Source organism: Rhinopithecus bieti, unplaced genomic scaffold (assembly GCF_001698545.2).
Source record: "Rhinopithecus bieti isolate Rb0 unplaced genomic scaffold, ASM169854v2 scaffold_7724, whole genome shotgun sequence".
NCBI classification, from domain to species: Eukaryota; Metazoa; Chordata; class Mammalia; order Primates; family Cercopithecidae; genus Rhinopithecus; species Rhinopithecus bieti.
The window spans coordinates 1,407,796-1,435,236 of NW_016805612.1; the positions used below are offsets into that span (position 1 = coordinate 1,407,796).

Here is a 27,441-nt window from a genome sequence, read left to right on the forward strand (position 1 = left end):
AAAAAAAAAAAAAAAAAAAAAAAAGAAAGCCCTGAAACTTTGGTGTTTCCAAAATTAGCACTAATCTATTTGCCATAAAGTTATACTAGTTTTTATAGGGGAAAGTAGGTCAAACATAAGAACTATTTAAAATATTTCAATATTTCACTTATTTCTTTTTTCTTTTTTTGTTGTTTTGTTTTGTTTTGCTTTGAGATGGAGTCTCGCTCTGTCACCCAGGCTGGAGTGTTGGCGCGATCTCGGCTCACTGCAAGCTCCGCCTCCCAGGTTCACGCCATTCTCTTGCCTCAGCCTCCCAAGTAGCTGGGACTACAGGTGCCCGCCACCACGCCTGGCTAATTATTTTGTATTTGTAGTAAAGATGGGGTTTCACCGTGTTAGATAGGATGGTCTCAATCTCCTGACTTTGTGATCCACCCGCCTTGGTCTCCCAAAGTGCTGGGATTACAGGCGTGAGCCACCACGCCCGGCCCTTTTTCTTTTTTGACATGGAGTCTCACTCTGTCGCCCAGGCTGGAGTGCAGTGGTATGATCTCAGCTTACTGAAACTTCTGCCTCCCGAGTTCCAGTGATTCTCCTGCCTCAGCCTCCCCAGTAGCTGGGATTACAGGCGCATGCCCATGCCTGGCTAATTTGTGTGTGTGTGTATATATATAAATATATATACATTATTATTATTTTTTTTTTAGTAGAGATGGGGTTTCACCATGTTGGCCAGGCTGGTCTTGAACTCCTGACCTCAGGTGATCCACCTACCTCGGCCTCCCAAAGTGTTGGGATTACAGGTATGAGCCACCATGCCTAGTCTAAAATATTTCATTTATTTCTAAATGTCCATAATAGTTGGAAATTATTCACTAAGTAGATGGACTTCCCCAAGAGGATAGGAAAACTCTTTTTCGCTAAATGGCAAAGTTGATTATACTGTCCTCACGGGAGTAAGACTATACTATTCTTCACACGTAACAGATGGACTAGACAAAATACACAATTTTATGGTTCTGATGAACCATCTGAAACTATGCAAGGATCACTTTTTTATTTTATTTTTTGAGATGGGTCTCACTCTGTTGCCCAGGCTGGAGTGCAGTGGCGTAATCTTGGCTCACTGCAACCTCATCTCCCAGGTTCAGTAGGTTCTCCCACCTCAGCCTCCCAAGTAGTTGGGACCACAGGTGTGAGCCAACATGCCCAGCTAATTTGTATTTTTGATAGAGACAGGGCTTCACCATGTTGCCCAAGCTGACCCTGAACTCTGGAGTTCAGGAGATCCACCCACCTTAGCCTCCCAATGTACTGGGATTCCAGGCGTGAGCCACTGCGCCAGGCCTAGGATCACTTTATTAGCAGTGATAATCTGATTTCTTTTTTTTAAAAAATAGGTTACCTGACATTTTCTCAGTCTTCTGCTATACATAAGCAGGTATATCATATTGGCTGCCTAATACAGTTTTCCAATATATCTTACTTTTAATCTACATGTGAAATTACATACCAGGGTTGCTTCTGCCCTTGCTGCATATACACAATACAGAGTTAATTTAAAAGTCTCTCAGAGATGCTAACTGACTAGACTCATATTCTATAATCCAAGTGACTCATGGCACTTGAAACTGAAATTATACATGGGTGGGTATGGGATGTAGTGTGATCTCCAGGCATCCCCAATATCTTCTCCAGGTATGTCTAATATTTTCATTGCTAGAAATACTAGAGATGCCTGGGAAACATAGTTGGTTCTAGGATCCTCCAGTTGGTTGAATACTTCTAGAAAAACTACATAGATGCCTCATAATAACTCAGAATCCAAAGAAAGGACCCAGATCCAAAGAAATGCAAGAGACTATTTCCTAATACCTGACACGATCATCTTTTTACTTTTATATAGCTCATGGAGGCTGCTGGAACTGTTGAAGATGGAACAGATTTAACAGACCTTCAGAACATAACTTGTGAAACTGTTGCCCAGTTAAGTAGCCACAGTAATTCCTCCAACAACTGAGTCAGCTCTCAACCAAATAAAGATAAAAGAGAGGTGCGATTCCCTAACCTCATTTAATCACATAAATGCAACAAACTATCTGGAAAGTGTTCTAGTCTATTCTGCACAGGGGATGCATGTCTATACTTGGGAAAATATTGTGTAACAAGTATCAAGTTTTTATTCGCTACTGCTATAATAGGCAAAGAAGGAAGAAATTTCACAAGTGTAACAACTGACTTGAAATTTTGAAAATATTCCATTTACCAGTGCCAGCGTGCCCAAAAGAACTCTCTTATATGAGACAAATTTGCCTGCAATAATAGAAGAAAAGCAAGAAAGGGCTATAGGCCAACAGCAGACATTTCACATAAAAATCTATATTCTTTAGCTTAACACAGTTCTGTTCAAGATTTAAAAGTACTAAAAAGGGTAGAGATCTATTTTCCATTTTCCACTTTGAAGGCTATAGTGCTTAACAAATACATCTTCTATGCACTGATTTGAATATTTGGACAATTAGCTGTAGTTTGAATGTACACTAAGTAGCTTTATTCTTCGTGGTTAGGATAATCAAGAAAGCCTAGAGGTTAAAAAAAACTTAGGAAGATATGTAAAGGAAAGGTATGGAAGAATAGAAAAAAGAAAAAGATTTTAAAATGATCATATGCAGTTAGGATAAATGACTAATTAAAGGTGGAAAAAATAATTTCTTACAATTTGTATAAAGCAATCATATCCATGCAGTACTCTGACATAGTACAAAGGTACATAATTATAAACAAGACGATGGAAATAAAAAGTTGTATCTTAATTAAGCAAAACAACAGAGGAAAAGGCTGTGGAAAAAATTTATGAAAAGTAGGAAGACCCAGGCCACAAACATGCCAAGACAAATGACATATCCCCAGAGGGGAGAACAGTGTCACAGACTTGAGAAGGTTCTGTGTGACCCTGGCCAGTACTTCCATTTCCTGCCTGGCATAATCACAGAAGGCAGTCGATGTTTGGTGATGATGAGGAGCAGGGTTCTGAAGAACATAATTAAGGGCTGAAAGTATTTTCTGTGGAAACAAAATTATCATTCATGTCTGACATTGTATAAATATGCCTTAATTTTGGTCAATAGCAATTTGAACCTTAAAAATTAGAATCCTCAAACCTTCTTGTAAATCACAATTCTTTAAGCAAACTACAGGGGTTTGTGTGTAAAAGCATAGACATTCCAGATACTCTTTAAAAAATGCTGTTTAGTAGAAAATTATCTATTTTTGTAGTGACACGATTTGGCCTTCGTCCATGTCAAAACCAGTTTATAACTTCAAAAAGCCACATTAAAGGAGATTTACACAGAGCAAAAGCTAAAGCAGTTTTCATCCACCAGGTCACGTATAAAAATAATCACAATTCACATTACCTTAAAACGACTGGCAATCTTACACAAATTAACGGTGTGTCATGTACAGATGGAAGGTGGGTATAAACTGAGGAGAAAGATAAAACTACATCAAAGGTGCCAAGAAGACTTAAAGGCTTTGAAAGCTTCGAAAGTCTCGCCTTCTCTCTTGTACCTTTAATTGTAAGGCTGCAATAAGTGCATTTTTGCCACAAGCTCTTGAAAGAAACAAGAAATGGTTATTTTCTTAAGTACTAACAGACTTACTTCTCTTTCAGAAAATCCACTACTCTTTTGAAGTCAGCCACACAGTATTCTCTTTTCATTTCCATGAGTACGCTGTCGGAGGCAGACTGGACTGGTATGTGCAGAAAAGCGTAGACTCTGGGGTGATTAAGGATTTTTGCCATTTCCTTAAAAAAATGGAAGGAGAAAACATTAATCATTTTAACAAATTGTGGAATGGTTTTCCTCACATCAACATCACAAGCACAAGCAAATAAACATACTAGTTGAAACAGACCAATCATCAAGCCTCTTAAAGTGAACATTAATTGGCAATATTCTATGATGAGATTTGGGAATTCAATATCACTTTCAGAAGATTTCACAGAATAATTATTTCCTCATGCTTTCTGTTTCTCTTCGGTGACAAAACAGAGATAAACGCATATAATGCCTAAAGAGTAAAAAGATTTTGCAGTACGCCAAAACAAACACTATTCCTACTTCACTTCAAAGGAGTTTTACATTCTGCCTTGTTACATTTGTAGGAAAAACATCAATATTTAAGGCAAACACTTGAGATCCCATAATCCCCTATACTTGAATAGAGAAAATTTCCAAATTTAGGTTAACACATTTTTTAATACAAATATTATTGCCAGGACAAATGACATATTTGTTAAAAAAAAAAAAATGAGGGGAAAAAACTCTGCAACTCACCTGTTTCTTTTTTTTTTAATTTCATTCACATATTTTTTGAGTATCTATTATGCAAAAGGCACATGATCAGACAGTAAGGCCAGCCACTTCACCACTGGGTACCTACTGACATTCATACTTAAGATGCATAAAAAGAAGTGAAAGAAGAGAGGAAGAGAAAGAAGAACATATCTTTTCAAGTGAAAGAGAATACATTTAAGTGAAACACATTAAAAAACTCAGAGTGTTTAAAAATTCCTCCAAGGACACAAAGGGGTCGAATAAGAAAGAGTGACAGAGGCGAACTTGTGTAATGTCACCATTCATGCAAGCATTAGGCAAGTTGACTAATGTGGTCCTTCTCCACTGCTGCATGCTGTCAGGTCATCGATTTGAAAGACAGGGAGGAAAGGAAGGAGAGAAAGAGAAAAAGAAAAAAGAAAAGAAACAGAAAGAAAAAAAGAAAAAGAAAAGTGAAAAGAAAGAGACAGCAGGCGCATACGGCCTTTCAGAGTCCAGTAGTGAATAAAAATGTCACAAAGGGAGCGGCTCATTAATAACTTGCATGTGCCAGTGATTCTTAATTTTCAAAGTATTGCACTTTCACATCTGTTACCTAATTTCATCCTTCAGAAAATATTTTTAAGGATCTTATGGAATCAAAGAGCCAGCTAATTCCGTCCAGTTACCTCTTAGCTCTTCAAGAGTCAGTCATGCATATGGATCAACCATGCCCTGTGTTTCTCCATTTTCTTTTCATTGACTGTGAACGTTAGCATTTCAGCCAAAGTGGAAGCCCAGAGATGAACTCAAATCAGTCACCTTCTTAGTAGCGGTTGTTTAAAATACTACTTTTACTAAGAAGTTCAGATTATAAAATAAAATTACTCATAGATATCCTTTATCCACACTTTCTCTACCAGGAATTAATAGGTATATATGCCTTACTAACCTTGTTACATATAGACTACTAAATTGGAATTGGAGTTGAAGAATTTCTTATTTATTAGAAAAACAGCTGGATACACTTTTATGAAACTGTTACATTTCTGGGCTGGGTATTCAGTAGGCTCTTTTTTTTTTTTTCTTTCTTTCTTTTTTTTTTGAGATGGAGTTTTGCTCTGTCACCCAGGCTGGAGTGCAGTGGCACAATCTCAACTCACTGCAACCTCCGCCTCCCGTATTCAAGCGATTCTCCTGCCTCAGCCTCCCAAGTAGCTGGGATTCCAGGCGTGTGCCACCACACCCGGCTAATTTTTGTGGTTTTAGTAGAGATGGGGTTTCACCATGTTGGCCAGGCTGGTCTTGAACCCCTGACCTCAGGTGATCCGCCTGCCTTGGCCTCTCAAAGTGCTGAGATTACAGGAGTGAGCCACGGCGCCTGGCCTCAGCAGGCTCTTTGTAGCCATACTGCACACCTAGAGTTGGGCGAGGCGGAGCCACACTCACATTACCCATCCTGCAGTAAATATGCTGGCCTTATGCTAGGATCCTCTGCCTTTCAGGTTCTTCACACTTGAACATCAAAGTCCCACCGCCAAATTTAAGAAACATAATTGTACAAAGATCTTTGTTTTCTAAAGTGGCAGCACTCACAGCTTTAGACCTATCTATTGTGGTGAGAAATGACATTTTGACACGTAATACACTTTGTGAGATGAAACTTCACACTCGGGCTGTGTGCCTTTTTCTCATCTATAAAATGGAGAGAGGGATAATATTCATCTCATAGGGCTACTGGGCTATTGTGAAAATAAATTAAGATAATCCAGTATATACTAACAGAATAAGTACTCCATATGTAAATCATCTAATTTTTAAATTTTTTTCTTTTGGCAAGTATTTTAAGTTCCCGGTAACACAATTTTATATGGATTACAGGGAACCTATGAATAAATAAATAAAACAGCTTTCTGATAAGCTAGTTCCCGAACTAGCAGGTGAAGGAGAAGTAACTGGTACTGATTTGCATGACATAAATTTGAAAGGGGTTTACCAGCACACATGACCCCGGGCCAGAGAGGGTGGGGCAGTTTCTCCTGGAAACACTCAGGGTGGCCTCCTACTATAAACAGGATACTGTGCTAGATGAAACTTTGTCCTGCGACAGTATGCCAATTTACAAATTAAAATGTTAATAGCAAACAAGTGGGATAAAAGTGGTGGTTTCCCCCTCCCTCCCACCACCCCCATGGTTCTCAAAATAAACCTTCCCACTAGTAATTATCTTTAGTGTCATACTACAGGCCTTGCAACTTCATACTGCTAGAACACAAAATAAAATTACACTTGCCCCTTAATTAAAGTCTATGTTTCTGCCACTAAGAGAATCACGACTTAACACAGATTAATGTACCCAAGGAGACAAAATACATATTTTTTGTTTTGCTTTTTCTTCCATTCCTCTCCTTGCTCAGCACTCTTAGTTTAGGACAACTTAGGACAACTTGTGTTCTCTTCACCTTTCAAAAACTTCTTCCTTCATGACTTCTCAGCAACCTGTTCCTGGTGTTACCAAAGTGTTTACTTAGCTCTTCCCGGCAATACAATAATGAATCTCCAGAACTGAACACTACAAGGCCAGGAATTATATTTTACTCTTCCCTCTGGATCTCTACAATAGCTTATACTGTGCTAAGCACACCACTAAACATTTAAATACAGATATGGGTTACAACTACATCAATATACACGAAAAGAGGTATAACTGTAATTTCAATAGGAAGACAAACTTTCATTTAGTAATATTTCAGCTGGGCTCAACCAGGTAAACAAATATATATTCAAGGAGGTAAACAGGCATTTAATCAGCCTGCCTTAATTTCTGGAACACATGAATAATTATATGTAAATCTATAGGTATATACATAAGTACAGGCATACCTCATTTTATTGTACTTCCCAAATACTGTGTTTCTTACAGATTGAAGTTTTGAGGCAACCCTGTGTCAAGCACGTGCACTGGCAAATTTCTTCAACAGCATGTGCTCATTTTGTCTCTCTGTGTCACATTTTGGTGGTTCTTGCAATATTTCAGACTTTTAAAATTATTATTATATCTGCTGTGATGATCTGTGATCAGTGATCTTTGACGTTACTCTTGTAATTATTTTGGGGTGCCACAAACCGTGCCCATATAAGATGGCAAATTTAATCAATAAGTTGTGTGTGTTCTCACTGCTCTTCCAGTTGGCTCTTCCCGTCTTGGGCCTCCCTATCCTCTGAGATACAACAAGATTGAAATTAGGCCAATTAATAACCCGACAAAGGCCTTTACATATTCAAGTGGATGGTAAAGTCCCGCGTTTCTCACTGTAAATTAAAAGCTAGAAGGCATTAACCTTAGTGGGGAAGGCATATCAAAAGCTGAGAGAGGTTAAAAGCTAGGCCTCTTGCACCAGTCAACCAAGTTATGAATGCAAAGGAAAAGTTCTTGAAGGAAATTAAAAGTGCTACTTCAGTGAACTCACGAATGATAAGAAAGTCAAACAGCCTTACTGCTGATATGGAGAAAGTTTCAGTGGTCTGGATAGATGATCAAACCAGCCACAACGTTCCCTTAAGCACAAACCTAATCCAGAGCAAGGCCCTAACTCTCTTCAATTCTATAAAGGCTGACTGAAGTGAGTAGACTGCAGAAGATGTTTGAAGCTAGAAGAGATTGGTTCATGAGGCTTAAGGAACAGTTTCCATAACATGAAAGTGCAAAGTGAATAAGCAAGTGTTGAAGTAGAAGCAGTAGCAAATTATCCAGAAGACTTAGCTAAGATCACTGATGAAGATGGCTACAGCACACTGCAGATGTTCAGTGCACACAAAACAGCCTTCTATTGAAAAATGGAGGCATCGAGGACTTTTATAGCTAGAGAAGTCAATACAAAAGGCTTTGAAGCCTTGCTTCAAAGCTTCAGAGGACAGAAAGACTGACTCTCTTGTTAGGGGATAATGCAACTGGTGACTGTAAGTTGAAACCAGTTCTCATTTGCCATTCTGAAAATTCTAGGGTCCTCAAGAATTGTGATAAATTGACTTTGTACTCTATAAATGGAACACCAAAGCCTGGTGAGAGCACATGTGTTGACAGCATGGTTTACTGGATATTTTAAGCCCACTATTGAGACCTACTGCTCAGGAAAAAAAAGATTCCTTTCAAAATATTACTGCTCATGGACAATGCACCTGGTCATCTAAGAGCTCTGATGGGGATGTACAAGGAGATTAATGTTGTTTTTATGCCGGGTAACACAACATCCATTCTGCAGTACATGGACCAAGGAGTAATTTCAACTTTCAAGTTCATTATGTAAGGCTATAACTGCCATAGTGATTCCTCTGATGGATCTAAGTAAAGTAAATTAAAGGCCTTCTGGAAAGGACTCGTCATTCTAGACGCCATTAACAACCTTCGTGATTCATGGGAGGAGAACAAAATATCAATATAAATAGGAGTTTGGAAGACATTGATTTCAGCCATCATGGATCACTTTGAGGGGTTCAAGACTTCAATGGAGGAAGTAACTGCAGATATGGCAGACAAAGGAAAACAAGTAGAATTACAAGTGCAGCCTGAAGATGTGATGGAATTGCTGCAGTCTCATCATCAAACTTGAACAGATGATGAGTTGTTTCTTATGGATGAGCAAAGAAAGGGGTTTCAAGATGGAATGTATTCCTGTTGAAGATGCTGTGAACATTGTTAACAAAGGATTTATGACATTACATAAATATAGTTGATAAAGCAGCGTTTGAGAGAGTTGACTCCAACTTTGAGAGAAGCTGCACTGCCACGGCTACTTTCTTTACCTTTAGCAATCACCACTCTGATGAGTCCACAGCCATCAACATCGTGGCAAGATCCATCACAAGCAAAAAGATAGTAACCTGCTGAAGGCTCCTTTTTTAGCAGTAAAGTATTTTAAAATTAAGGTATGTATATTTTTTACACATAATGCTATTTTATACTTACTATACTACGATATAGTATAAACATAACTTTTATATACACTAGGAAACCAAAAAAATCATGTCACTTGCTTTATGGTGATATTTGCTATTTTGCGGAGGTCTGGAACCAAACCTGCAGTATCTCTGAGGTATGCCTGAAAACACCAAGACACTTTAAATAAAGGTAGCCCCATCATGGATTATATTACTAAAGGTATGCTGAAGCTTCAGATTGAAATCACAATGCATTTTCTCTTTTCTTTTCTTTTTTTCTTTTCATCTCGCTCTGTGAGCCAGGCTGGAGTGCAGAGGCGCAATCTGGGTTCACTGCAGCCTCCACCTCCTGGGTTCAAGCGATTCTCCTGCTTCAGCCTCCTGAGTAGCTGGGATTACAGATGCCCGCCACTGTACCTGGCTAATTTTGGTAATTTTAGTAGAGATTGGGTTTCACCATGTTGGCCAGGCTGGTCTCGAACTCCTGACCTCAGGATCCCCCCACCTTGGACTCCCAAAGTGCTGGGATTACAGGCATGAGCCACTGCTCCCAGCCCATAATGCATTTTCTTATGAAAGTAATTTACAAGTGAAGGGAAGGGTCTCAGGTTTGACAAGAGAAATAGAAGAATTTAGCTCAAATTGTGGCTGACGAAAGAAAGGCAGTCATGAGCAGCTCAGTGCTCTGAGCTGGGTGAGTCTGAGCTGAAGGGCAGATTTGGTGGGCATGTATGTGCTCACATGGGAGGGGAAGCAGCTGAGGAGCTCTGGTAGCAGTTAGCATGGAAAAAGTATGTGTTTTAATATTAGGTCATTTACAATGGAAGGGCTGATGTATCAAGGCTGCTTAAAATATAGATATTAAGCATTTACAGGCAGGAACTGCAGAATGGCTAGCCAGACTAAAAAACAGTGTTTCTATCTGGTACTATTCCATGGAGTCCTCATCTTACAAAGTGATAATCATCTCAGTGTTTGTTATTTTTCTCTGAACCTAAAATATAAAGAAAAAAATAAATTGAATGCAAACAGACTTAATTTTAGAAAGCAGTTCTATGTATGGTTACATTTTTAAAAGAACTGCCAAATTTCATTTTTATTGCCCTACAGTCATCAAACTCATCATTACATCCTACCTAGTTTCGAATATATGTACTACTGGCTTAACAAAATCCCTCAGTATGTGCTCGCCTCAGCACCATGGCCCCTGTGCAATTACTCAGTATGTGAAGGTTTATAGAAGATGTTAACACTTGCATTGAGATGCGTTTACATCCACACTGATAGTGATCAAACAGAAAACCCTCTCAGATGACAGCTTTGTTATGAACTACATGCATATTCAAAATTCTAAACTTTATACCGCTCTGTTGTTTTCAGCTCATGTAAGTGATATGCTAAAGGAAAAAAAAAAACCTTCAAAAAAAGAAAACTATCCCATTCCCTTTAAACATTTTCAAAATAGCTTGAGATATAATTCATATACCATACAATTTATCCATTCAAAGTATACAATTAACATTTTTTAGTATATTCACGGGATTGTAAAACCATTACCACAATCTAATTTTAGAACATTTTCCTTCCCCCAAAACAAACCCTGTACCCATTAGCTGCCACTCCCATTTTCCCTCATTTCATGAACCCTTCTCCTAGCTCTAAAACAACCACTAGTCTACTTGCCAACTCTACAGATTTGCCGATTCTGGACGTTTAATATAAATAGACTCATATAATATGTGACTTCTTTCGTGACTGGCTTCCTTCACTTAATGGTTTCAAGGGTTAACCATATTGTAACATCTAAGGATTTATTTCTCTTCTTTTTCTTTTCTTCTTCTTTGAGACAGAGTCTCATTCTGTTGCCCAGGCCGGAGTGCCAAAGTGCAATCATTGCTCACTGCAGCTTTGACCTCCTAGCCTCAAGTGATCCTCCCACCTCAGCCTCTTGAGTAGCTGGGAAGACAAGCACATGCCAGCACGCCAGGCTAATTTTTACATTTTTTCTAGAGACAGGGTCTCACTATGTTGCCCAGGCTCGCTGATCTTGAACTCCTGGGCTCAAGTGATCCTCCTGCCTCAGCCTCCCAAAATGCTGGTATTACAGGTATCAGCAACCATGCCCACCATGCCTAGCTTTATTTCAATTAAATAATAAAACATGGGAATTTAGAATTTATTAAATGTATCATTTAATGCAAAACTATTTCAGATGTTCTGAATTATATTAGCTTGACTAAGGTGGTAAAGCAAGTTTCACCCATATTTCCTGGCTCTAACACAAACATTCTAATGACATAGCCTTGCTACAGATTAGCTGGTACATATAAGATCTTATTAGAAAAATTATAACAGAGACAAAAAAATGGGAGAAAGGTGGGCTGGACGAAGTGGCTCACACCAGTAATCCCAGCGCTTTGGGAGGTTGAGGCAGGCACATCACATCAGTTGAGGTCAGGAGTTTGAGACCAGCTTGGCCAACATGGTGAAACCTCATCTCTACTAATAATACAATATATGTATTAGCTGAGTATGGTCGTGCGTACCTATAATCCCAACTACTCAGGAGGCTGAGGCATGAGAATTGCTTGAGCCCAAGAGTCGGAGGTTGCAGTGAGGCGAGATTGTGCCACTGCATTCTAGCCTGGGTGGATATTGAGTATCTCAAAAAAAAAAAAAAAAAAAAAAAGAAGAAAAGAAAAAAAAAAAAAAGATGGGGAAAAGTATAAAAATTCCTTTAGAAAAATTAAGAATCTCTTAAAATGGAGCAGAATGTGACAATTAATGATACTATGATATTATCTTATTTATGATACTTAGTCATTATCAAAAGTAAGAATGAAATTCTTATTTTATTGTTTTGTTTGAGCCGTTAAAATAGGCAATACAACTTACCATTTTGAAAATTTTTTTTTTTTTTTAAAGAGACAGGGGTCATTGCTATGTTGCCCAGGCTGCGATTCAAACCCCTGAACATCTATGCACCTCAGCTTCCCAGGTAGCTGGGATGACAGATGCATGACACTGAGCCTGGTTGATTTTTTTTTTTTTTTTTTTTTTTTTTGGTGAGGGAGTCTCCCTCTGTCACCCAGGCTGGAATGCAGTGGCACAATCTCCGCTCACTACAGCCTCTGCCTCCCGGGTTCAAGTGATTCTCCTGCCTCAGCCTCTCGAGTAGCTGGGACTACAGGTGCCCGCCACGACGCCCGGCTAATTTTTGTATTTTAGTAGAGATGGGGTTTCACCGTGTTGGCCAGGCTGGTCTTGAACTCGTGACCTCAAGTGACCCACCCACCTCTGCCTCCCAAAGTGCTGGGATTACAGGCATGAGCCACCATGCCTAGGCTTGCCTGGTTGATTTTGAACCATTTTTAGGTACACAGTTCAGTGACATTAAGTCCAGTCAATGTTGGACAACCATCACCCACTGTCCATCTCCAGAACCTTTTGATCTTCCCAGACTGAAACTCTGTACCCATTAAACAACTCTCCCATAACTGCTCCCCAAGCCTCTCATAACCACAATTCTACTGTCTCTATGAATTGAACCACTGCAATTGAAATCATATAATATTTGTTCCTTTGTATCTGGCTTATTTCACTTAGCATAATGCTTTTGTCCCTACTGTAGCAAGATTATGTTTTTTATATCTTTTTCCAGACAGTTGATAGCTCTACTCTCAATGCCAAAGCACACTGCATAGATTTGTATTAGCTCTTACTTCCCTATCCTGCAATTAAACCATATGTCCTCATATCCCATGGGTATATCTTGTTTATGTTCATTTCCCTATTCCCTTGCTCAATTCCTGGCCCCAAATACTTACATTGTAGTTGAATGTATAAATGACTGAATGTCCCAATTAATTGATATGGTTATTTTGGCATAAGTCCCACAAAGACTTCCAGGCAATGTTCAAAAGACCAATGCCAGTATTCTAGGAAATCCTATTTCTGGATTCACCTTCAACACTTACCAAGTCATATAAGATAGAGTAAGACCAGAAACATATTTCATCCATTACTTCATTAACGGCACTGTAACAGCTAGTAAGTGAATTACCAATACCTACATTTACTCTAGCAATTAATAATAAATTGTCATTAATAGCATCAGAAAGTGAATGAGGGAGCACAAGAAAGGAAAATTTCCAATTCTTATGACCCAAATGACAAGGATAAGATATTGTGAGCAGATTCTAATTTACATTTGACCTATAACTTAATTATAACAGGAAATTCTCTTCTAAACTGCAAAGAGTTAACATTTTCAGTATTCGTGCTAAAACAGGTTGAGACAAAACATCTGTTGTAATTAGTGTTTACAGAAATGCAAAAGGACTTCAATGTTCCCTTACCATTACCACTTCATCTTAGTGTCACAGTCAATCACCAGGCTTTACATTATGAAGATGGAAATATACATCTTGAAACCAATGATAAAATGCTAACAGTTATAATAACACACACAAACACATTTATTTTCAACTAATATTATCAGTGTTTTATTTTTTTTTTCCATTTATTTTTATTTTTTATTTTTGAGACAGAGTCTTGCTCTATTGTCCAGGCTGGAGTGCAGTGGTGCAATCTTTGCTCACTGCAACCTCCACCTCCCAGGTTCATGCCATTCTCCTGCCTCAGCCTCCCGAGTAGCTGGGACTACAGGCATGTGCCACCGTGCCCAGCTAATTTTCGTATTTTTAGTAGAGACAGGGTTTTACCATGTTGGCCAGACTGGTCTCAAATTTCTGACCTCAGGTGATCTGCCTGCCTCAGCCTCCCAAAGTGCTAGGATTACAGGTGTGAGCCTCCACGCCTGGCCTAATTTGTTTTTAAATTACTATTCTGCTCTGTTAAGGACAGGAAATCAAAATAGAGTTTTTGTCTCATGATGATGGTGGTGGTTATATAGATCTATATGTATATATTAAAATGCATAGAATGGGACACATACGAAAAACTCAATTTTGCTGTATTAGTTTTAAAATAAAATAACAAAGAGAAAAACTAAAACTAACAGTGAAATCTTTGGTGATTCAAACACTATATGAACAGGTATATGCTATAAAAAGCCTTAAAATCCACACACAATTGCCTTTGCTCCATTTAAGAAAAGACTACTACACACTAACAGAATGAATCAATAGCTGATCAATTTAATGGGGAAAGGGCAGTTCAGGCTGTACCTTCAGTTCAGAGTTTTATTGGCTTCTCTTAAATATGATATACATAATTGAGGAATCCAATGGAAAGGCAGATGTTAAAGATTTATCTTAAAATATTTAAGTCATTTATCTATGACCTGATTAAAACTAACTTGGAGTGGTGGTGCGTGCCTGTAATCCCAGCTACTCGGGAGGCTGAGGCAGGAGAATCACTTGAACCTGGGAGGTGGAGGTTTCAGTGAGCTGAGATCGCGCCACTGCACTCCAGCCTGGCGACAGAGCAATACTCAGTGTCTAAATAAATAAATAAATAAAAATAGAAACAAAAAACCAGTGATTCTCTCAGTCTCTTTCCCCCCATAATTCCATGGTCTAAATTCTCAAGTGGAGAAAACTCGAACAGAGCTTCAGCCAGTAAATGATGGGTGTGTAATATAAACAAGAAATACATTTTTGTTTCTATAAGCCACTGAGATTTTGGAGGCGATTTTACTATACAACATAACTTAGTTTATCCTTACTGTGATAATGTTATGTGTTGACAGGGCTACTGAATGCACAGATAGCTGATAAAACATTATTTCTGGGTGTCTGTGAGGGTATTTCCAGAACAGATTAGGATTTCAATCAACAGAGTAAAAGAAGATCCATCCTTATCAACGGTGGGTAGCATTCAATCCTTTAAGGGCTCAAATTAAACAAAATGACAGAGCGAGGATGAATTCTCCCTGACTTCACACCACCCCGCCACACACACCCCCATTATGTTTCTTTGAAGAACTTTGATTAATCCAGTGATGCATTCTCATGTCACGGATAAAAACACCAAAGTTTAGAGATGTTGAAAATGATATGCCTGGCCAGATGCAGTGACTCACACCTGTAATCCCAACACTTTGGGAGGCCAGGATAGGAGGATAGCTTGAATGCAGGAGTTCAAGTCAACCCTGGGCAACTAGTGGGACCCCATGTCTACAAGTGAGAAAAAAAAAAAGTTGGGGATGGTAATGTGTGCCTGGAGTTCCAACTACGTGGGAGGCTGAGGAAGAAGGATCACGTGAGCCCAGGAAGTCAAGGCTGCCGTGAGTCGTGATTGGGCCACTACACTCCAGTCTGGGCGACAGAGTAAAACCCTGTCCCAAAAAATAAAATCAAATGATGTGTCTACAGTCAAGAGCAGTAAGTGGAATAACTGGATTTAGAACCTAATCTTGTCATAGCACAGCGTCTTTTTTCTTAACTAATTTTCAACAAATATTAGGACGGAAGTGTCTGTCAACCAGGAAGGATACAACAGGGGAGGAAGAAGCAACGAAAGGTTTTACCCCAAGTAGAGTTCAATTTTGAAAGAGAAAAATGTTTCCTAGCCAGGCACGGCGCCTCACGCTTATAACCCCAGCACTTTGGGAGGCTGAGGTGGGCGGATCACTTGAGGTCAGGAACTAAAGACCAGCCTGGCCAACATGGTAAAACCCCATCTCTACTAAAAATACAAAAATTAGCTGGGCGTGATAGTGCACACCTGTAGTCCCAGCTACTCAGGAGGCTGAGGACAATCACTTGAACTCAGGAGGCAGAGGTTGCAGTGAGCTGAGATTGTGCCACTGCACTCCAGCCTGGGTGACAGAGTGAATGAGACTCTGTCTCAAAAAAAAAAAAAAACAGTTTCCAGACAAGTTGTAAAGATAACATATGTTTAATAAATAAAAATGGTGGCCACAGTTTAGATACACAAGGCCACTGTACACAGGTAACCAAAACTTGAGGCATCTTGATTTCCTCAGAACAATAACCCCAAACACAAACATAAAATTTTGTCCTTTTGAGTCAGTGAAGTTAAACCAATCAGCTACAGACAAATCAGCTTACATATCTTTGTTTGCTTTAAAGAAGAATATAGGACAGCCAGTCATGGGAAAGGTCAAAATACTTTCTATTTTACAGTCTATGAACTGTGCCGTAGTGGCTGTAAAATTGAGACTTCGTGCCATTTTTCAGTTTGAGGTCTTTCTGGTTCATAAACTTTTCTTTTGCATGCATAGTAAACTCTCAAAATTCTAACTTGATCTGATTTTGACACACATAATATACCTAGTGTCTTAAAATACAAGGCTGTGTATTTCATAAAATAACCTAGTGACCTGCCATATCAGTTCTTCTGGCTTTTCTAAGTCTAATAATACCGCTGATAGAGCTTTAAAAGTATATTTAGAAAAATAAGTATACTTGGAGATCACTTAATGATTCTCTATTTACTTTTTTTTATTAAATATACCAGTTACTACACATTTTGTTAAAGTCCTTTTAAAGACAGAATTGTACATTTGAGGGTTGGGCTTATAGTATCTTATAAGGCTGAACCTGTCCCATTCCCTTAGACAAAAGACGCATAAAATAAGTGGTGCATATAAAGGAATAAAAAAAATCTCCATTGTTCTTTAAAAATATACATTCTTTTCTCTATTAAAATCAATGCATATTTCTTTAAATTTTGAAAACTGAGAAAATAGAATAAAAAACTAATCATTGCTGAAAACCATTATTATAAGAAAGATTCATTACTCTTGCTATCATCTTGAAACAACTAAATTATAAAATTATATGTGATACTATCTAGTGAGTTTGAGAAAAATGAAATGATTTTCAAAGACTAACATATAAAGCTAACAGTATTTCTTGACAATAGATCATTAGGTCTGAGCTCAATTTCTTCAAAAACGAAGGGAAAAAAAAAAACTTTCTTTTAAGCAGGGTCCAAATCACCCAAGCACTTAGACTCAAGGGGCTCATAATACTTCTACATTAGCATAACAGGAGAGAGAAATCTGAATATGAAAACAACAAACAAAGGAAAATCAGAGATAAGAATCAGCAAAACATCTTAGACTCATTCCTGAACAAGTTATTACTATTAGAACAATGTTGTCCCTGGAGTTATGATGAGAGAATGGAAAAAATAAATAGATATAAAAAGAAAACATTTCTTTATTTGAAAAGCTATAAAAATGAGAAGGAAGGTAAAAGAAGAAAAGAGGGACAGACAATTCTCTCCTCCACCTCTTAAATGTATTGTACAGAAAGAGAAGTCTTAAAAGTTATTTTTTGTTGTTGTTGTTGTTTTGAAACAGGGTCTCACTCCATCACCCAGGTTGGAATGCAGTGGCATGATCACAGCTCACTGCAGAGTCCACTTCCTAAGTTCAAGTGAACTCCTGAGTTCAAGGGATCCTCCTGCCTCAGTCTCCCAAAATGCTGGGATTACAGGTGTGAGCCACCATGCCTAGCTTAGAAGTTATTTTAAGACTTTAGGTCTTAAGAACATGGAACAGGGCCAGGTGCAGTGGCTCACACCTGTAATCCCAGCACTTTGGGAGGCAGAGGTGGGCAGATCACCTGAGGTCAGGAGTTCAAGACCAGCCTGGCCACATAGTAAAACCCCATCTCTACTAATACAAAAAATTATCTTTGCGTGGTGGCAGGTGGCTGTAATCCCAGCTACTTGGGAGGCTGAGGAAGGGGAATTGCTTGAACCTGGGAGGCAGAGGCTGCAGTGAGCCAAGATCACGCCATTGTACTCTAGCCTGGGCAGCAAGAGTGAAACTCCGTCTCAAAAAAAAAAAAAAAAAAAAAAAAACCAACATGGAATATAATTACAAAATAGCTAGAAGAGAGGCTTTTGAATGTCCACACCCAAAGCAATGATGAACGCGTAAGGTGATGTTCAAGCTAAATACCCTGTTTGATCATTATGCAACATACATATGAATGGAAATATCAAATTGTACCCTATAAATATGTACAATTACAAGTCGTTGACCAAAAAAAAAAGTATTTGAAAAATGGGCCATAAGAAGCCATTTAATTGGAATGATTACAGAGAACAAAAAAGACTCCCCAGCCCATTCCAAATTATGGCACTATTAGTGATACAGTAGTAGTGATAGGGAGAGGAGGCAGGGAAATTCTGGGTAGAAAAGCGCAGGTCACTGGTGAGGGCTCCATCCTTAAGCCTGGAACTGCAGTCCAAAATGAGAACTTACATCCCTGTTTTCCTGCTCAAATGTTGTCCTTTCCAAAACCACCCATGGCCTTCCCCATCCCACATCCTGTGCCCATAAAAACTCCAGGCTCAGCCAGCAGAGAGAGGAGAAGCAGCTGGACATTGGAGATTATAGTTGGACGCCAGTGAGAAGCAGCTTGACTTCAAAGGGACAGCTTGAAGGCATAGCTTCAGAGAGGAGAAGATTACCTTCCCAATCCATTCCCTTTTTACCTCCCCTTCCCACTGAGAGCCACCTTCATCAGTAATAAAATCCTCTGCATTTATCATTTCTAATTCGTTCATGCAACCTCATTGCTCCTGGAAGCCGGACAAGAACTTGGGTGCCACGAGTGTGAGTGCACCCTCCACTGTTAACACTTAAGCCGTCCATGAATGGCAAAGCTAAAAGGGCACTGTAACATTCCTTCTGGGGCTTCAAGGGTCTCGGGCACCTCCCTAGAAACTGCCACAGGGCCTGCATGGAGAGTTTTGCCTGCCAGCACCCACTTGCTCCAGCTCCTGCACCTGCTTACCTGCACTCCCCCACCCATGAGGTGTGGAACACAGCAGGACCAAGCAAGTAGAGGCTGCCCCTGCTGACATTGAAGCGGCTGGCTAGTTCTAGTGCCTGTGCACTCCGGTTCCCGCCCACAAAGGGATCAGGGAAGTAATCCTGCTTCACTAGTAGTAGCATAAATAGTAACAGTAATGATAGCAGTTTGCATCTGTATGTGCCAGACAATGTACTGAGTCACACTCATTGTCTCATTTAAACCTCAGAAAAAAGTAGTAGTTTTACTTCACTCGATCTTAGATGTAGAGAAATTAAATACCATGACCACGGCACAATGGTGGCAATAGAATATAAACACAGTGCCCTCGACATTGCTCAATCAAGTGTCTTTCACAGGAGCATCATTCCTATGGATTGATCTACCTGTAATCCTCTCTATACATACACTAATTCTTGAGGAATAGCACAAACTCATTTGCATGAAGGTGTTAACTAACAATAAATCATTTCTGGGAGTGGGAGAGGAAGAAAACAGTAGAGAGTAGTCTTTCTAAAACAAGGGATAGAATATATACATATTATGTATATTATACATAGTCTTTGATATATATTAGGTAGTTTTTTGGGTTATTTTTGAGACAACATCTAGCTCTGTTGTCCAGGCTGGAGTGCAGTGGCATGATCTCAGCTCTGTCTCCTGGGTTCAAGCAATTCTCCTGCCTCAGCCTCCCGAGTAGCTGGGATTACAGGTGTGTGCCACAATGCCTGGCTAATTTTAGTATTTTTGGTAGAGATGCGTTTTCACCATGTTGGCCAGGTTGGTCTTGAACTCCTGACCTCAGGTCATCCACCCACCTCGGCTTCCCAAACTGCTGGGACCACAGGCATAGGCCACTGCGCCTGGCCTATATTATGTAGTTTCTGATATATAAAATATATGTAACATTATATATGTCAAAGATAATTTTTAATTTTCACAATTTGCGAAATCTTGCTTAGTTTGGTTATGTCAGAAATGGGTGGGTTTTTAAAAAAAGTCTCATGTGTTTAAACTAAGTAAAGTAGCTCTTATTACATTACTTAAAATTAAATAATAAATTAATGGGATCTTTGCAGTCTTTTGCTACTGATCAATATGGATTTTAAGTACAAACTAATAAACAGACATATATTTTTTATAAGGCCACAAGGGACATATTCCATCCCTATTCTACTTAAATTGTTTTCACTTGGTGAAATTGTCTTCACATGTCAGTTCTTTAATTGGAATGTAAATGAAAGCATTTCTAGTTACGACATGGTAAGCTGGCTTGTCTAAGGACACCTTGTCAGAATATCTTGAGATTTTAACCTGCTTTTTTAAACACATGAGCTCCAAAGCTATAGGATCAGACAGCTCCTTTAGCAAGTAAAGAACGATCAGGAAAAAGTTCCATTTGGGAAGCCAAATTTACTTTTAAGACTTGAGTTTTCAAAAAAATGTTTTTTAAAAATGAAATAGAATGTTACAATCTTAAGCATTTAAAACAATATTAGGATTTATTTATATTTAGAGGGGGGAATTTAAATTTAATTTATTAGAGCGGGAATTGTGATTGATTAAATTCCCCCCTATTCCGGGCAGGTCGGTGCCGTCTCTACAAATAAAAAAATCTAATTTACCCTTTTTTGCAAGGTTTTGCCCATATTAACAGAAGAAATCATTTGATACATAAGCATTTTGAAATGTTAAATTTTGGAATTTTTGTAAGATTACAGTTGATTTTTTTTCTTTTTTTGTATTTTGTTCTTTTGGGGTTTTTTGTTGTTTTTTATTTTTAAAGTTGATTTTTTTGTTTTTTAAAAGCAGGCTTTGCAGTGCTCTCTTTGTTTCCAATGATCACAGCTTTCCAATGAGCAAATGTGTTGTAAATTACATCATTAATACTTTATGTTAACCTGGCTAAAGAACTAGGTGAGCATAAGCCTAAATAACAATGATTAAGGAAATCCAGTACACTTTATTACATGCGAAGAATTTCCTTCAGAACAAGCACAGTGGCTCATGCAGGCAGATCGCTTGAACCCAGGAATTTGAGACCAGCCTGGGCAACATGGTGAAATTCCATCTCCATAAATAATACTAAAATAAGCCAGGTGTGGTGGTGTACCCCCGTAATCTCAGAGATCCAGGAGGCTGAGGTGGCAGGATTGCTTGAGCCCGGGTAGTAGAAGTTGCAATGAACCAAGATTGCACCACTGCACTCCAGCCTAGGCAAGAGAGTCAAACTTTGTCTCAAAAATAAATAAATAAATAAGAATTTCCTTCTATCTTAGGTGAGAAAAAGTGATTTCCACATCAAGTACTCTGACTTTTTAATGTTTCAAACTTAGAAACTGAAAATATAGAAGACAGCTAGGGAAAAAGATATTTCAAAGACAAGTCTAACAGAATGTGTAATATGCTGAAGCGAACTAGGAAGGAGAGTAATGGGGACCATCAAGAATTTTCTTTTCTGTCTTTTTTTTTTTTTTTTTTGAGACAGACTCACAGTGTTGCCCAGGCTGGAGTACAGGGGCGTGATCTTGGCTCACTGCAACCTCCATCTCCTGGGTTCAAGCAATTCCCCTGCCTCAGCCTCCCAAGTAGCTGGGATTACAGGCACCCGCCACTACTCCCAGCTAATTTTTTGTATTTTCAGTACAGACAGGGTTTCACCATGTTGGCCAGGCTGGTCTCAAACTCCTGACCTCGTGATCCACCTGCCTTGGCCTCCCAAAGTGCTGGGATTACAGGCATGAGCCACTGTGCCTGGCCCCATCAAAAATTTTCTGTATAATGTTTAGATAATTGCTATTGCCCTATCCTCATAGGATCATCTCTCCACAGAATTCACTAATGGGCACAATTCATCAGAGGAAAAACTGGGAATTATTTTGCAAGGGGTATCTAAGACTTAGTGTCAAAAGTGCAAAACACATTCCAGATGAAATAACATATACCAAGTATGAAGCTACCCTGAGTAAAATTAACATTTTGAAACATCTTCAGCTGAGTGAAATGAAGAAAGGGAAATTCAATCCCTTACAAGTTTAATGATTACACATTCAAAATGACTCATTAAAACTAAAAACAAATGGAATACTCCCATCTGGGTGTTTGATTTTATTTTCTCCTAAATAAACTTGATTTATCATAATCACTGATTATATAAAAGAAGTTCAAAAATGAATGCAATATTTCCTTGTCAGAGCATGACAGCCTCCTCCTGCTCAGTTACCCAGTTTCAAAACCTCTGAATTTCTTGCCCTCATTCACTACACCCCACCGATTCACATGTATTTCTGGTGCTACCCAACCCTCAGAAGTCTCTTATTTTGCTACGTCCATCTCTTGAGCATAACTTTGCACTATCCATGTCTCACAATTTTTTCTTACAAACCATAACATAAGTCTGAGTCTTCAAATGGGCAAAGGATAGGTAGCCCTGGAGAAAACAAAGTGGTTGTGAGAGTATTTTTTAATTAGGCCCATTTCCAGGTCTTCAACTTCCTTTGTAGTCTTTCTTAAATCTGGATTGTCTGTGGTGAAGGCTTAATGCTGTGTATCCTGTCACACCTCCCTCTCCCTTTTACTGAATGGCATCAGGTCACCAAACACAGAACATGTGAAGCTGCCTTTTTTAAGCAACATAAAGAGTTCTCATGCCTATTCACCCCCAACATCCACGCCGTTAAAGACTGCATTTTAAACAATTTTAATATTTATGCTGTTTTGGTGACACGTATACTAGTAATAATTAAACAACAATCCAAAAGAAATGTTTCTCTTAAAAATATTTGGAGGCTTCTAATCAGAATAATGTTTGTGTTTTATTTTATATGTATATTTTGATACAGAAAAGGATGATACAATGATCAATAGAAGACTTTCAAGCTTAAAAATGTATTGAATTGGCCAGGCGTGGTGGCTCACCCCTGTAATCCCAGAGCTTTGGAGGCTGAGGAGGGCAGATCACCTGAGGTCAGGAGTTTATGAGATCAGCCCAGCCAACATAATGAAACCCCATCTCTATTAAAAATACAAAAATGAGCCAGGTGTGGTGGTGCATGCCTGTAATCCCTGCTACTTAGGAGGCTGAGGCAGGAGAATTGCTTGAACCCAGGAGGCAGAGGTTGCAGTGAGCTGGGATTATAGCACTGCACCCCAGCCCGGGTGATGAAGTGAGATGCTGTCTCAAAAAATAAATAAATAAATAAATAAATAAATAAATAAATAAAATATATATGTGTGTGTGTGTGTATATGTGTGTGTGTATACGTGTGTGTGTGTGTGTGTGTATATATATAAATTCTATACAGGAAGCAGAATGGAAATTTGAGTTCCGGGAAAAAAAAGGATAGTGTAAATTTCCATATTTTTAAATGCTTTACTGAATACGTTTAAAAGAGTGATGTAATGATTTTATTATAACATTTCTTATTTGAAATATGCCAGAGATTATGCCTCTTGAAAGTATGAGGCCAGGCGTGGTGGCTCACGCCTGTAACCCCAGCACTTTGGGATGTCCAGGTGGGCAGATCACTGGAGGCCAGGAGTTCGAAACCAGTCTGGTCCACATGGCGAAAACCTATCTCTACTAAAAATACAAAAAATTAGCTGGGCATGGTGGTGGGCACCTGTAGTCCCAGCTACTTGGGAGGCTGAAGTAGGAGAATCACTTGAACCTGGGGGGCGGAGGTTGCAGTGAGCTGAGATCGCACCACTGCACTCCAGCCTGGGTGTACAGAGCAAGACTGTCTCAAAAAAAAGAAAAAAAAAAAAAGAAACTGAAAAAATTTTAATATCAATATAAATCATTTAAAACATTATTTTGGGGTAACAGCAAACAAAAGTGTCAATACCACTCAGTATGAAACGCAGTCTGGACTTCATTGGCCACACTCCGCTCCCGGTCTCAGACTCTTTCCATTCCTATCTCCTGTCGGTGACTTCAGGTCACAATGCCCCTTCTCACCCTCGAACACGCACCAAGCCCTGGGACACATGTTCCTATCAAAAACAGACCTACTGCTTTTCCCAGAACATGCTCCTAGCTTTTTACCCTTATTCAAATGTTACCCTCACCCTAGAATGCAATTGCTCAACTCTAAGCGAACCTTGCCCACTAAAATCCCATCCATGCTTCAATGATCACTTCCTCCTGTTTCTCAGTGTACCGAAAGTAGTAATCATTTCTTTCTTGTTCTCACTTAGAGTGTTTTGTGTCTCTATCAGGCAATTACCACACTGTACATGATTAGTTGTTTAGCATCCTTCCCTAATAATCTCCCTCCCACCTCATATACGAAAAATGTTTGATAACTTTTTGTTGAATTGAGTTGAATAACAGCTAATTTTACCAAGAGTCAATGTGCTCAAGTGAAAGAAGCCACAGACACAGACACACAATTTTTCATTTTGACTTTTTCAATGACCTGGTATATGCCGCTAGGGAAACCTCAACTCTAGATTGTTTATACTTACATTTGTGCATTTTAAACTTGAAGATTACACTCTTACTTTTTATACAGGAGAATTTTTTAATGATCAGTTAACCAAAAATAATTTTTCACCATTTGCAGTTATGAAAGACTAATTATGAATATGACTAAATTATAGGAGCCTAAAATTAAAATCCTTTTCAAGATAAATAAGATGCAAGGAGGTCACATAATGAGGCAAATCAGTGGAAGAGTGGAGGATAGTGTACTAATACTATGCTAGTGCCCCAACAAAGAAAACTCTATATTCTCAACAACAGAACAATTCCACAATCACTAGTCATTTTATAGTCATTCTACCATTCATGTTACCATATTTATAGGATGATGATTAATTTCATTTTAATTTTTCACTGAAAATTTTAATTCAGTGAAAAATTAAAATGTGCAACATGAGAAATTCCTACAGGCCACTTCAAAGAAAACATACTGTATTTCATCACTCAGTAATAAAATTATTAGCTTATAGTCCAAAGAAAGTATGAAAATCCGTTAGTCTCAAATATAGCTCATGTTTATAGCATCTCAAATACAGCTCAACTTTACAGCATCTGTATGTCTCACCTAACATCTGTTTCCTGTTTATATTTTTCACATAGTATTTTGCATTATTAGACATAATTATATATTTCTGCAGTAAGCAGAAGTATCAAATAGCCTCCTTCAGTCTCATCTGGATGTAATAAAAGAACCAACTGTTGAAATAGAAAGACTGTGAAAGGAAACGTCTACCTTTAATCATAACAGAAACAGCTGATTGCCCTTTTTCCTACACTGTGGCACTTACTAATAACTTTAAGAAAAACACTCGCCACATGTGAAGCTCTGAATCAGTGCAGGATCTGAAGAGCTACTCATTGGTTGAATCAGTTTCAAGCTGACTTTACACAACCCTCCAAAGCAGAACCTCTGCAACATTTTATGTGGAATGTCCTTTAGGATTCTGACTGCATAGTAGCTGGGTAGGCACATCTGTGATACATCACAAAACCAAAGAAGTTGCCAGCAAAGTTTTTAATATTTCATTTTAAAAGGCATACAATTTTAGTTTAGTAATCTCTATATCAAAATTTGAGCAGTATCAAATTTTAGATTCAGTCCCATGACTCTGAGTCTATAATTGCCTATTTTCTCTTAAGTCAGTGAAATTTAATAAATTAATTCATTAATTAGATATCAACAAAACAAAACATCAACTTTACATAAATAATGACTATTATTATCATTATTATTTTGAGACAGAATCTCACTCTGTTGCTCAGGCTGGAGTGCAGTGGAGCAATTCTGGCTCTCTGCTGCCTCCGCCTCCTGGGCTCAAGTGATCCTCCTGCCTCAGTCTTCAGAATAGCTGGGACTACACGTGTGCATCACCACGTCCGGCTAATCTTTGTATTTTTTGTAGAGATGGGATTTTGCTGTGTTGCTCAGGCTGGTCTCAATCTCCTGAGCTCAAGCGATCCACCCACCTTGGCCTCTCAAATTGCTAGGATTACAGGCATAAGGCACCATGCCCAGCCTATAAAAATTATTTTTTAAAAATCACAGAATGAGGAAACTGGAAGGAACCTAGGAGATAATATAGACCAAACTCTTCTCTCATCACTTCTACTTCCAAAGACAAAGATCTAAAGGGGTTAATTTGCCTACGTTCACATGGTTATATAGTACTAAAATTAGAGTTAGAACTAAGGTCTTCAGATTTTCAGAACAATGTCCTCCTTATACACAATTTGTGCCTTTCATTACCAATTTAACTAAACTGTACCAAAGTGTATTCTAATAGAATATGTGGCCCAATTATTTAATCTGCCATCATATATCTAACATAAATAAAATCTCTATATTCCGAATTACTTCATGCTCTTGAATAAGCTTTATGTTCACTACCCATGGGAAAAAAAAACCCCAAACAAATCCCAAATATTTCCTCTTTTCAAGAGGGATATTAATTACATTAGGTCATTTGTTTAAGGGTCTTTACTACTTCCCATCCAAAATCTATTTAATAGTATAGTAGCAACTTTTATACATGATGGGCAATGTTATTAAAGCCAAACATATGCCCACTCTGTGACCCAGCAATTCCACTCAGGAATATTCTAGAGAAATGAGTGTACATGTCTACCAAAAGATATGTACAGAATGTTCTCAGAAGCTTTACTCATAATAGTTGAAATCTGGAAATTAACCTAATATTTAACAGGAGAATGGGCGAACTGTGATATATTTATAAAACAACACTTCACAGTAATAAAATAAAAACAGATTATTGAAACATACAACAACACCGATGACGCTCATGGACATTCCATTGGGCAAAATAAATCACATTCAAAAGAGTACATACCGTATGAATCCATTTACATGAAATTCAAGAACAAGCAAAATTAACAGTGACAAAATTTTCCAATTCAGAATAGAGGTCTCTTGGATGTGTGAACTGGGAAGGAACATGAGAAAATCACATGAGATTCTAGAAATGCTCTATTTCTTGATCAGGTTATAGTCACATCCAAGTGTACATTTGTAAAGGCTCATTGTGCGCTTAAGATCATTGCACTTTAGCGTGTTTATGTTATACCACAATAAAAAGTTTTTTAAAAATTGGGGAGGAGGTAGTGGTTGGCAAAGCTTAAGATCTAGATGAAAGTCAAGGAGCTACGGTCCAGTCATCATAAATGAAGGAACAAACGGATTCATTTATTCTAATTTCAGTGACCGATTTCAATTTCAGGAAATTTTTCTTGTTTTACAGTATTTACCCCTTTTGTAAACATCACTTTACTTAACAAAGAGTACATTTCAATAATATTTAATCATAAATGTCTTCAAAATGAGAATTCTACTACAGTGATAAGTTGTGGTACATTCAGACAATGGAGTATTATTCAGCACTAAAAGAAATGAGTTGTAAGGCCAGAAAAAGACATAGAAGAACCTTAAATGATATTACTA

General features: G+C 38.4%; 1 protein-coding gene across 1 annotated transcript in view; it reads right to left on the reverse strand.

Moving 5' to 3' along the window:
• CDKAL1 (CDKAL1 threonylcarbamoyladenosine tRNA methylthiotransferase) overlaps positions 1-27,441 on the reverse strand; it is a 603,344-nt gene that overhangs the window by 236,199 nt on the left and 339,704 nt on the right. The window contains exon 8 of the mRNA XM_017873093.1: positions 3,645-3,790. Coding sequence (XP_017728582.1) covers positions 3,645-3,790 — 146 coding nt within the window. The remainder of the gene's footprint in view (positions 1-3,644; positions 3,791-27,441) is intronic.